Source organism: Alosa sapidissima, chromosome 2, assembly GCF_018492685.1.
Source record: "Alosa sapidissima isolate fAloSap1 chromosome 2, fAloSap1.pri, whole genome shotgun sequence".
In the NCBI taxonomy this organism is placed as follows: domain Eukaryota; kingdom Metazoa; phylum Chordata; class Actinopteri; order Clupeiformes; family Clupeidae; genus Alosa; species Alosa sapidissima.
The window spans coordinates 9,498,722-9,511,950 of NC_055958.1; the positions used below are offsets into that span (position 1 = coordinate 9,498,722).

Consider the following 13,229-nt stretch of genomic DNA (forward strand, 5'->3'; position numbering starts at 1 on the left):
GTGTTAATTTCACAGGAAGTCTCTTGGTCTCCCCTCTGCATTCACTCATAGGTCCTCATTTAAAAAAACTGTAAAGAATCCTGTAAGTTGCGGTCAACGATGTTCATCGCCTGAAACTTTCGTCGAATCCATCTCGCTAGGACTTAGCGAGTCACTAACGTTAGCTGACTGAGACTGCTAGCAAGCTTTCCCCCCTAGCTGATGTTAGAAAACACAGAGCTACACACAATACTCCTAAATAAAACGTTCTCCCCTACACAGAAAAAAATCCGATGTACCTTACAAAATGAATGTAAAACAAACTATGTGAATGAGTTACACAATTTATAATGAAACTCTAGCAAGGTCACTGAAGGCAACTGAAAAGTGATGGCAAGCTAATGGAGACAGTGATTGGCCAGAGTGTTGCGTCAATCATATTCAACGGCAGGAAGTGTGAAATTCTGCCCAATCGGTCACTGCTTCACAGGTGGGATCTGCCATAAGGATCAATTGAAACGATTTACAGAAGGTGGTTTAGAGTAATATGAATTAAATATAAATATGTGCAGTGTATTAGCAGTTAGGCTACCTCATACAATAAGTAGAATATGTAGATGTAGCAGTAACATTATAATATAGAAATAATAATATAGATATATGCAGTGTATTAACAGAATATAATAAAACAGAATAAATATGGATATTCAATATGACAAATATATAACAGATATGTACATAACATACAGCTATGTGCAGTGTGGAAACAGTGTCATTGTAGTGCAGAAACAACATTATAAGAGTAGTAAGAATAAGTCTATGTGCAGGATGAATAGTATGAAGATCAGTAGAATAACTATGTATAAATGTAATTACAGTAGGCCTATGTACATTGGAAAATAAATAGAAAACTATGGGTGAGAGGGATACATTAATTTTATTTAATCGTAAAATTAAAAATATTTCCAGTAGGCTTTAATGTCACGCAAAAAGTACAACCAAAGCTGAGCTTGATCAACTAGAAAGTCTAAAGAACCAGAACTTGAGTGTAGTTTTTTGCTGGGTCCCAGGCCATGTTGGTCTGAGGGCAAATGAGAAAGCAGACAGTGCTGCTAAGCAAGCCCTCAATGAAGAAGTCACAGAATGTCAAATCCCTGCCCCAGACCTTAAAGGTCCAGTATGTAGGAAATAATGGAAAATAAACTGTAACCATTCCAAAAATGATCACCATATGTTGTCAGAGAGTAAGGAAACACGATGAATTGAAGTAATGGCTTATTTGACAACATTACTCTAACCCGTAAAACCCATGAAAAAAAATGAGTTACGGGGCGGAATGTCTTGGAATTTTCGTTTATGTTTTGAACGATTCATTCTAGAATAGCGTATTAATAATGGGCTAGCGCGTCCTCCTATTCTTGCCAAATTAGCAAAGGCCAACTGTCAACAGCTGTCAGTTGTAGTCATGAACGCCTACGAGAGGCAGGCAAATTTCCAAAATTTAAACAAGAAACAAATTAAGTGGACATCGGAGGAGCTTCCTGAGATGGTGACGTCTTCGTCAAACCAAATTTTTACATTTTATTCTTCGTCAAAACAAATATCAAGTCTGACGCAGAGCTGGCCATATTTCTCCACAACAGGTAGCCTAGGCTAAACTTCATCTGCATCGCTAACTTCATCGCTAGCTAAATATGTTACGTTGGTTAGAGAGGTATTTTTTGTTTTCACTGTTTCCGTGATGTGTAGCTGGGTCATGGTTGGAGAAACGTTAAAGCAGCTGCAGGTCAACTAACGTTAGCTAAGTCTTCATTACATCTGGCAACCCAGAAGAGGCTCACGTCTGGTAGTCTTGAGAACGTTCACCAGTGTTTTGATTTTGGCCTACAGAACGTTCGGTAACAATCCTACAAATCGCACCTTTAAACCTATACTGAACTCTTACATCACAGATAAGTGCAATCTGCATGGAATTAATGTACCAACAACAAGCAAGGAATGTGAATTTTGGCACGTTTTCATGATCCACTGGGTTGTTATGGGCCACACAAAATACGGTGTTGCTAAAATTACTCCTATTGTGGCTATTAGAGACATGCGTTCATGAGTATCCAGCTACATTTAATGAGTTAAGTAAAATACATTCACACACACACAAAAAAAAAACATCACTGATGTTGTGGACATTCCTTTATTACACGTCAGATAGATACATCACTCAAAACAATCCCAACAGACATAAGGTCTTTATAGAGCAAATCCATATAGATTATTTGTCAAATAAACCAGTAAAACAGAATTAGGGGATGGAATATATAACATTCACACTCATAGCTCATATTTCTAAAAATAAATCAGTGAAAAAGTATCCTGACAAACAAGCAGCATTTTAATGCCTTAGTTATATTTCAAAATTTCAATTCTTCTGTAGGTTACCTGATTTACCTGATACCTGACTGATGACCCAGTTTGAGAGGTGCAAGACGTGTGACATTATTTAATTTTGCAGCCAATCACTGCTGTTGTTTTATTTTATTGATTTGATCTTAGTCACAGAAGCTAAATTCGAAGGCAGGCTACAGGTAAAATACAACGAACCGCATTCACCCTGCAAGCCAATAGTTGAATAGCCCTCTCCTAGAGCTTTTGAGGTATTGCCACTGTCTGCTCACGTTGGTGACCGGACCAGGGCAAGCACACTTTCGCAGATCCCGCCGGAAATGCAGTCTAGTTCATTTATAGTTTGTATATAAATGTCAAAATGTATGTTTTTTGTTTATCTTCATTATTGATATTTGATAGTGTTATTAATATCATTGATGGGCTATTAGGCTACTAATTTGCTTTATATAGGCTTACAAACTTTTTAAAAAAATGTTAATTTAAGCTATTATACTGTAAGTTGCTTTGGACAAAAGTGTCTGCTAAATACATTTACCATAACCATAGGTATATTTTGTCCAAAATGTAGTAGCCTAACTACCTTGCTAGTGGGTAATGTTTTAAAAATCGAAGCCTATCTTGTTTTTGAATGTCAGGTTTCAGAAAGTGCCAGATGTCCCATTTTTTCAATAAAAATTGTAATAAAGGTAGCCTATGTGAACATCTGGCCAGAGAACAACTAGATTGCCTCTAAAACAATATTTGGACGTGATTAGTGCTATGAGCCTCTCTACATGACTTACTTTCGCCGCGACTGGTGATCGCCGGACAATCTTGTTATCGCTAGGAAAATATCCCAGCATGCCCAGTTGTGAAGAGATAATGAAGCCAAGATGGCAGCACGGCTAAGAATACTAATGTTGTCTCTGTGCGGTCAGGAAAAATACAAAGCGCAGATCAAAACAAATGAGGACGTTAGACATTTATGAACGATACTTGCGGAGTCGTTTAACAATGTACAACGCAGCATGATATGTTCTGCAGATCGAATTGAAGACTGCGCCGATTTGGATGATTATTTTGTTAGCAACCTTGCTAGCAAACGATAGCTAACTCGTAAGCTAACGTTAGTTGTTGCAGCAGTCACTAACATAACAGCTGTGCAATTTTGATTGGAAATACTAGATGTCTGGGCTGTGGATTACACAAACTGACACGTTTTTAAGATCTTGCAACAAAGTTTGCTCTCTCAGCTATAGGCGGTTTTGATGTACTGTTAACTGGGTTAATATATGCATTGTTCTATAGGATGATGTATGCTGCTGCAGCGGCAGCGGGAGCCGGTGGAGGAATTCTGTCGTCCTCATCCTCTGTAGGCCAGGGCGTTAGGGTCATTTCAGGAGCTGGGACCGATTTCTCTACTTTTGGTTCAGCCATGGATTCTCATCCTGCTCCTGGGGCCTCGTCAGATTGCCGGAGCAGTTACCACCTTCTCTCAGGGCGAGCTTTGGCGGACAGTTACCGTAGGATTTATACCACTGCTATTGGCGACAAAGAGCAAGGATTACATCAAGGGAGGTATGTCGACTTGAAATGAACATTTGATGGGTGGCATGTTTACATTTATCTGAAATATGACAAATATAATACTTAGGTGGCATGAGTTATGTGACGTTAGTATCAAGTTCACACATCTCACCTGTTATATTATCTCGCTATTTAGATGAGGCTGGTAAGGTTTACTTTACTCGTTTACATACACACGATACCCCCATTTAGCTTCCTGGTTAGAAAACTGCTTACTTCCTTAGCAAATTAGCTAGCATAACGTTACAGGTTATTAAATTGATCAAGGAAGCCAACCTAATTGCTCTAATCTGTACACGTCCACGCGTGCTGGTTGTCATTGTAATGAATCACATAGCAGCTACAACGAGTGGGTGAACTTGATGATTTAAAATGTTAAAAAATATGAGCTGATCCGAGTGCAGGAACGATGGAGCAACACAAGTAGTTGGTGACATGAGTAACTTGTGCATTAGGCTAAGGTTACCTTGTGCCCTGAACGCTGTCACAGTAACGTGGGCATCAGAAGCTTTGACCTGAAGCAGGTTGGCGAACGAGCTGTCTTTGAAAGTGTAATATTAATACCAACTGTCATGTTGGTTGATTTTATAAAGGCGCATACTTTCACAACAGTAGTCTGGAAGGGTCCTATGAGTAACTGCAGTCCTTTTCTCAGAATTAAAATACGCTGTTGGCTAGTCGTTAAATTAACACGGCAACATTCTATTAGCATATCTGCCGTCTCCCCCAGAGTTAGATATGATGCATACCCTTGTTCTCATCTCTGTGTGTGCAGTAGTCTGATGCACCCACTGCTAACCTAGCTTAGCATAGCACATTGAAGTGGTTGGAATCGACTAACCTATAACTCCCAGCAGTGGCAAAAGATAATTTTCCTATTCACATGTTTCTTGAATTTCCACTTGGCGATCAATAAAGTATCTATCTATCTCTATGTTGAGACTAGCATAATTGCAATGTGTAGAAATATGAATGTAAAATGAGAGCAGAGATGGTAAAGGTACTCACTTCCCGTACTCAAGTACAAATGCTTGTGTTAAAAAATACTCTGGTAAAAGTACTGATTTAAGTTCTTTACTCAAGTAAAAGTAACAAAGTCCAGGCTTGGAATTTTACATAAAGTATAAAAGTTAAAGTGAATGACAACCATTTTGTATGTAATGGTACCTGGACACAAATGTTACTAGAGTGCAAGAGTGCCAGTCTCTCTTTTTAAATGTTCCCCTTGTAACCTGTTGGGCCATTTCTGATAGATAGATAGATACTTTATTGACCCCCCCCCCCCCAACATTGCACTGCCTACTTCAGAGGGCAGTGTTTTCTTTTGGCCTACCATCAAATGCTGGACATCTTTAGAAAGCCAAGATCCTGTAGTTTCTTAGGAAGCACTGGCACAGAGTTACAGAGCCTAGAATATTGTTTTTTTTTTTCTGCGGGATAACAAGCATCTCTGAACTGACCACATTTCAGCCCTCTAGGTCACTTCCCAGATAGCAAGAGGCTGGCGGACCACTGTTATACTCCATATATCATTTTTTTATTAACTTTTCTTAATATTCATGACAAGTTAAATTTAAAGAGATGGTGGTCCAACATAGGGATGTCCCGATCCAGCTTTTTGCACTTCCGATCCGATACCGATATTGTAGCTTTTAGCATCGGCCGATACCGATACCGGCCGATCCAAGCATGTATTAAAGATGAAAGATATTTACTTATTTTGTTGTTATACTCATGTTGAAAAGGGTTTTACTCTTAAGAACAACTAGCCAACTTAATTAGGTTAGTTTGAATAATCCACAGTGGTTGGTAATGAGAAGCTGACCTGTTTATTCTTAACAGGGTTAAATAAACACAAAATAATAAATAGTCAATATTGTAAACTGTATAAAAAAAAAGCAAAACACACAGAAAAGCTGAGTAGAAAATAAATAGTCAATTAACCACACAAACTGAATTGGCATCAGTGCTCTGCTCAAGAGTGTAAACCAAGGCTTAAAAAAGCCATCAGTGTAAACAATATAAAATTATATATAAAAGCAACACACACAAAACCTGAGTAGAAAATAGTCAAATTACCACACACACACTGAATTGGCTATAACAACCCAAATAACTGTCACGCCTTCTACAGTATTGCTATCTCCTCCACACTTTACTGCTCCATCTCTACTCCCTTCAATTTCTACTGTTTGCCCTGGCTGCAGTCTCAGCATGATGGGGAGATTCTTCTTCTATTCACAAAGGTGATCATTTCAACATCCTCAGGTGTCGGCCTGCTCCTGTGCTCATCAATGATAAGTGAGACTGCGCTAAAAGCCTCTCACTGTTGCGTTTTAAAAGCGAAACTGATGCCACAACTGGTCTGGGTTTGCTGAAGTAACCTAGGCTACAGGCTGCATTTATTACAGAAAATCAAGCAAAATAGCACGTAGGCCTATCTACACTATTTAGTGACAGGAGCTTAAGTTTACCGCGACAACAGCTGTCACTAATTCACATCGTCGTAGGCTGCGTCGATGCACAGACTAAACGGTAAAAAAAGTTATGATAGCCTACTGGAAGCTTCTACCCTTTTGGATGTGTAGAGTTGTAGGCCTAGGTGTACTTAGTTGTTAGCAATTGACCAGGTTGCTTTTTGAAATGAAATGCGTTTGTTAGGCTAGCCGATTGTAAAAATAGGGAAATTAAAGTGCGTGCTGTGCCTATACATTACGCAAACAATCTTAAATGGCGGAGATAACATTCGTTAGACAGGCAAAGCTGTCAGCAGCAACATTCATAAGAGCCTTAATAGTAAGAGGGTCTCGCGGACACTCGCGGTCGCGGTTAACATTAGGCTATATTAATTCATCTGTGACATGAAATATTTGCTCGATAACTTTAAATTCTTAGTGGGACATGCACAGACAAGTGGGATGCTGGACAGGTCGCTAGGTGTGCTGAAAACGCGGACCGGATTTGGGGGGGAAAAGCTGAAAAAAACTGGAATGGATTACCTATATCGGTGTGCTGGAAAACACGGACCGGAGTTTTGAAAACAAACTGGATCGGGAGTCCGGATCGGGATTTTCCCATGCAGGCCGATCCCACATTTTTTGCTAATATCGGCGGCCGATCCGATCCAAATATCGGATTGGGACATCCCTAGTCCAACAGCGGACCACAAGTGGCACGCCACTGGCGGCATACCACCAGCGGTCTGCTATCTGCCAATCTGATCTGATCTGGGTTGATATGATTTTAGAAACACAACTGAGCCCTAGGACCAGGTCTTGAGAAGCTGTGTGCAAAAGTAGATCAATATAGAATGAAAAATGAATACTTTAGACCCTTATTTGCCACGGTATGCTCATGCGTTTTGTAATGCCCTATGGAAACTCCCCATAGGACTTTTGGTTACCCAAAACGCATACTGACAATAAAAGTATGCATTTCTGAGGTTTTTTGTACACTATTTGGATTGTATGTCAGGTTCTGATATAGAATGACTACATAAAATGGAATAATTAGCCTACACAAAAGTCTCTATTTTTGCATTTTCTTTGTTGGCTTCTTGGGTGTGTATAAGATGAACTATACATCTGCACAACTAATATTGGATAAACAACATGAATATTTAATTTCTATGGATTCCTGTGAATATTTCAAGACCAAGAATGTAGTGGTAAAATAAGAGGTGGGTAAACTATGAATTCTTTGAGCGGTAAGGTGGACTGTGCCATGCGGTATCAAGAAGGCATTCAGAACACGTTTGATGATGGTGGAGGTTATTGTCCAATGTTTAACAATACAAGTGCCATGAAGTGGTTCATAGAGTGTTGATGAGTGTACATATTGTTATTGTGGATAATATAGGCTAGTGTGATTTTTAAAATAAGAAATGCGCGTGCGGCAGAAATGCACGTGCGCAGGTCTTCAGGACACCAACCTTGCTCCAGTGGTGAGATCACAACACATGATTGGCACAATGTATTCACAACACCCCACATGATTGGCATAATGTATTCACATTTCAACTTTTTTGCTGTGGAAGGGGCAGGATATGTGTAGACAACTGCCATATTGGCGTTACAACCTAACCCCATGCATTTCTATGGGGGATTTTTCTACTTTATTGGGTAACACTTTACTTGACAGGTGAGTTCATAACACATTCATAGCAGCTGTCATAAACTGCACATAAAGCATTCATGACTGTTTCATGAGACATGATTAAGCATTCATAGGCGCTGACCACATAGGCGAGTGGACAGTGTTTGACAGCTTGCGTAAGCCCAAGTAGCTTACTTTAAAGTGATATCGCGAGCTCCTGTCAAAATCTAGCAGTGGGCCTAACTACACACACGTGCCAATCATGTGTTGTGATCTCACCACTGGAGCAAGGTTGGTGTCCTGAAGACCTGCGCACGTGCATTTCTGCCGCACGCGCATTTCTGATTTTAAAAATCACACTAGCCTATATTATCCACAATAACAATATGTACACTCATCAAAAACTTTATTTCACGGTGTGTTCTAAACAACATAATGGCATGATATTAATCTTTCATGTACATGAGGCCCATATAGCATCACAATGAATATGAAGATCATGTTAAAAGTTAGCTGGCAAAAACATAAATATGTAGGTTACATAACTGATGTCACTGAGCTGTCAAAGAGGCTACTAAACCATCTCCGTAGCCTACGTTATCGCTAATTAAACTCAGCTGACTGGTGTTAGCGCATAGCCATAGTTGCTGTTAAAATGACTAGGCACTGGGAATCTAAACACTTCAACACCGACATGTAGCCTGACATGTTCAAAACTATTGCGTGTTATAGGTTAAGACAGCGTTTCTCAAACTGTGGGTCGCGGAGACATGCCAGGTGGGGCGTGAAAAACAGGAGTTTTTTTAATTTATTTTTTATCTGTAGCCTGGGCCCAGGTAGCACCCGATGCGCAATGGACGCTCGGTGTTATTCACAGAGAAGCGCTCGTGTCAAGGCAGCTTAGTTAGTCCCGACCTACATGAGATTTTGAACGTTGTTGTGAGAGTGGTGAATTTCTCCGCACTTTGCGAAGAGATGGTAGCTGACCAAAAGGCTGTACTGTTTCACAACGAGGCAAGGTGGCTTTCCCGAGGTAAAGTGCTGTCGCGCGTGTTTGAGCTCCGAGTCGCCTCTTGGAGGAAGAGCGCATGTTTGAATCTGCAAGCACGTTCACTAATGAACATTTCTTGACGAAGCTGGCCTATCTTAGCGATATATTTGATATATCTTAGCGATACATTTGAGTTAAATATCCAGTTACAAGGCAAAGACAAGCACCTACCTCACCTAGCAAATAAGATTACTGCATTCACCTGAAACTTGAGTATGGGACAGGCGCCTCGATCGCGACAGTATTAGGCACTCTTGTGATCCCATGTATTAAACAGTAGGCCTACATCACATCCCTGCAAAGTTTATTTCAAAAATATTTCCCAACCAGCAGTGCTCAGTATGACTGGATTATGGATCCATTTAATGCAGCATGTTGGTATTTCATATATTGTACAATGCTGTAAAATGGCCTATGCTTCCTAATATGTTGCTGGAAAACAGAAATATGTGTGTTATGTATTTATTTATTATTATATCTGCAGCACCAGCTGATTTTAACTCTGTTGAAGAGGATATATTTAGAACTTGTCATTATTTCAATAAATTTGACAATTTTAAGCTTGACCTACCATGTTCTTAGAGCGATGAGGGACAGGTGGGGCTCGAGAATGCCCCCTTGATCAAAGTGGGGAATGAAAGAAAAAGTTTGAGAACCACTGATCTAGTTTGTTAACTACCACAGTCACGAGTTGGGTTGCGATAGTTTGTCATTTTTAAAAAGTGGGTCCCCAGAAAAAAAGGTTGAGAAACACTGCGTTAAGACATTAAATTTCTTGAAGCATTTGGGAACACACTGAATTAACTGGAAAGTAGAGTCCCTGTTAGATTAGCTTGCTTGCAAATGCAGTTGTCCATGTTCTATGGCAAGCGGTTTTAACATACCTTATGGCCTACACTGGGTGAACTTGAAAGCAGAGCTTACCACTGTGTGTGCATGCATATGGCAAGCTGTTTTAACATTTAAATGTATTATTTGTAGGAGCAATGAGATATTGATAGTAAATTGAATATAACAGTTTAATTTCATGTTTAAATTTGTCTTATCAATTAAAAAAAGCAATTCATGCTTTAGACCATTTTAATTTAAAACATTTTAAAAACTAAGTACCGGTTCAGGCACCGTTTTAGCACCGGCACCGTTTTAAAAGTATCGATTTAGCACCGGTATCGGATAAAACCCAAACGATACCCAACCCTACACCTAACGCTAATCTGTAGCCTCGCCTTAGCTCTGAAGCTCTGATTGGCGCCTATGTAATTTTTTTGTCAGGTCGTTGGTCGAGTCAGTCAGTCAGACATAGCAGCACTAAGCGAGTGATGGCGACCCACAAGAGTTAGAGGATCCGCTGGTCTCTTTAAGATCGCAAGTTTGAGAATTCAGTTACAGTAGTACAGGCGAGAGAGTGGTGGATAAGATGAAACTGTGTGTCAGCGTTGTTCAGCAGTTGTTGGGTATGTGAGTGGAAATATATGCTACACATATTCGAAGCCATCACCCAGATGATGTAGGCTACCAATCACTGAAACGAGAAAAAAAAACTTCCCCTGCGCTTCACCAGCCTTTGGATACACATTAGGGTGCATCATCCGCCTCACTTTTTGAAAAAAGTTTGAAAATCAATCTGTCCCTAGAATAATTTTGTTCCATTAATCAAATAAAACTTCCATGAGAAATTTTATTGAATTCTATTGATGTTTAGGTGGCCCACCGAGCCTCTGAAATTTCCAACTAAAGACGTCCATAAAGCTAGGCTAAAAATATCATTTTTTTCTTAAATAACGCCAAAAATAATGGGTCTAGCCCTATAATGTCAATGGAAGTTGAATATAAATATGGACTTTCCGCATCATTTGGTGTGAGTTGTGTGTCTCTATCTTTATTACTTCCTGAGATACGGCAGTAGTGTACATTTTGGGGGAAGCAGCCAGACCAACGGATATCTTGTCTTAGCTGAATTACTGAAGCTAAGCAGGTGTGGGCCTGGTTAGTACTTGGATGGGAGACCTCCTTGGAAAAACTAGGTTGCTGCTGGAAGTGGTGTTGGTGGGTGGTCAGTAGGTGGCGCTCTTCCCTCTGGCCAAAAAAGATCGATCCCAATGCCCCAGTGCAGTGACGGGGCATTGGGATCGATCGATTAGGCTACGGGGTCACTGCACTGTAGGAGATGCTGTCCTTCGGATGAGACGTTAAACTGAGGTCCTGACTCACTGTGGTCATTAAAGATCCCATGGCACTTATCGCAAAGAGTAGGGGATTCCCAGATGTACTGGCTAAATTTCCAACCTGGCTCATTCAATCTGGCCCCCTAATCATCCCCCACTGTAATTGGCTCATTCACTCCCTCACTCTCCACCTCAAGCTGGTGTGTGGTGAGCGTTCTGGCGCATAATGGCTGCCGTGCATCACCCAGGTGGGTGCTACACATTGGTGGTGGTTAGTGAGGTCCCCCTTTCCATGTGAAGCGCTTTGAGTGTTGAGAAAAGCGCTATATAAATGTAACCTGTTGTTGTTGTTGTTGGAAGATGCTATAAAAATTGCCTTTGCCAGGCATTTTCAATAAACAACATGAATAAAATAAAAGCTGTAAAATACGTATCATATTTGAAAGTTGCCATTTATACTATAATCCGATCAGTCATTATCACTTCACATTAACACGATATTTGCTGATTCCCACTTTGTTCTGTTTTCTGATGGACCATCCGAAAGATACCACATGAAGCACCTGAGAACTTGACGACAGTTTGGGAGTCATCCTGAACAAGGCAACTGCCTAAACCAAATATCCAAGACGATTGTCTTGTAGACAGAGTACATTTTGAACACTGTAGATTGGCATTAGGCTACTAATACACACTCCACTAAAAGCCATGTTCCAAGAAAGTTCATGTAATCCTGTGTGATACAACTACTACTCTACACTAAACAAAACATTCCCACGCATGTAGCCTATATCTGATTTGGAATTATGAGATTTTTATAACACAGTAGCAACAACAGTTAAAATAAAAGATTAATGACGAGTTACAATACACATTAAGGTGTTTTTCATCAAATAACATATTATTCAAAATAGAAAAAACAAAAAAAAAACGTTTTTCTGAGAAAAATCACCAAAATATGTATGACAACATAAAGAAACCCAATGTTTATCCAGTGAGCTCTGTGCTTTATGCCCTTAATACAGTTATTATTCAAATAACTACTGGCTAACAAATTGGTAATAGTGAAATTATGTGAAATATACCCTGATAGTCCCCCATATTGCCAGGCGATTTCCTGAATTTGGCAACAATTTCGACCATTCATAAAGGTTAACTCATTGAATGCCAAGCTGTTTTCGGAAGCTTTGTCCTAGAGTGCCAGCAATCTAGACCATTGTTGATGATTTTTGTACAGCCACAGCATATTCTTTGTTATAGCTATGAACACATACAATGGCTCGTTTGAAAGGTGAGACTTTAAGCTCTCAGTGGGTGCAAACCGTGTATTTCTACACACCTCTGTTCCTGAGAAATCCCAAGCTAAACAGTGGCTAGTTTTCATCAAAATCCCTGTTTTTTTTTTCTAGAAATGGAGATATTGCATCTTTTATGAGTCACTATCACCGACATATTCGGCACTCTGGCAAGGGCGTGCCCTCTTGCAAGCGCGACTTGGCCTACCACCCACTCCGCTAGGCCCGGCTCGTGGTGGAGATGGAACTCCCTCCTCAGCATGGTGTTCAGTCACTCCTTGTAATGTTTTTGACCTGTCGTAGTCAGAATCATCTTGTCTTAGTAGAAAGGTGGACTCATCCAGCATTGTCTGGCGAAAACGCACCTGCTGCAATATCTTTTTCTTCGACTTTTTCATTTCTCCCTTCAGCACCTGAGAAGTGTTGCCTGCAAAGTTTCTGGGAAGAGATCTAACAAGACCTGCCACCTAGTGATAAACCCATGAAAATAAATTACCTGATTTTGACTTGGCGTGCATGTCACTTATAGGCTAATCAGTGACTGATTCGAACCGAAGCGGCAACCATCAAAAGCCGAGTTAAGATCAAACGTCCAGATAAAATGTCCAGATCTTGCGTTTTCATGAGTTTTCGATCGTCATATATTTCATTTCCATTCATCACAGTTCCCAAAAT

The 13,229-nt window shown here is 40.1% G+C and overlaps 1 protein-coding gene across 14 annotated transcripts in view; it reads left to right on the forward strand.

Annotated features, from left to right (window-relative positions):
- Window positions 1-2,882: 2,882 nt before the first annotated feature.
- Window positions 2,883-13,229, forward strand: part of mycbp2 (MYC binding protein 2) — a 301,458-nt gene continuing 291,111 nt past the window's right edge. For 10 of the 14 annotated variants that reach the window (XM_042066068.1, XM_042066086.1, XM_042066120.1 and 7 more), the window contains exon 1: window positions 2,895-3,939. In XM_042066068.1, coding sequence (XP_041922002.1) covers window positions 3,671-3,939 — 269 coding nt within the window. In that variant the 5' untranslated portion in view covers window positions 2,895-3,670. Of the gene's footprint in view, window positions 3,940-13,229 lie in introns of all 14 variants that reach the window. The other 4 variants (XM_042066110.1, XM_042066129.1, XM_042066058.1 and 1 more) reach the window with 3 other exon arrangements.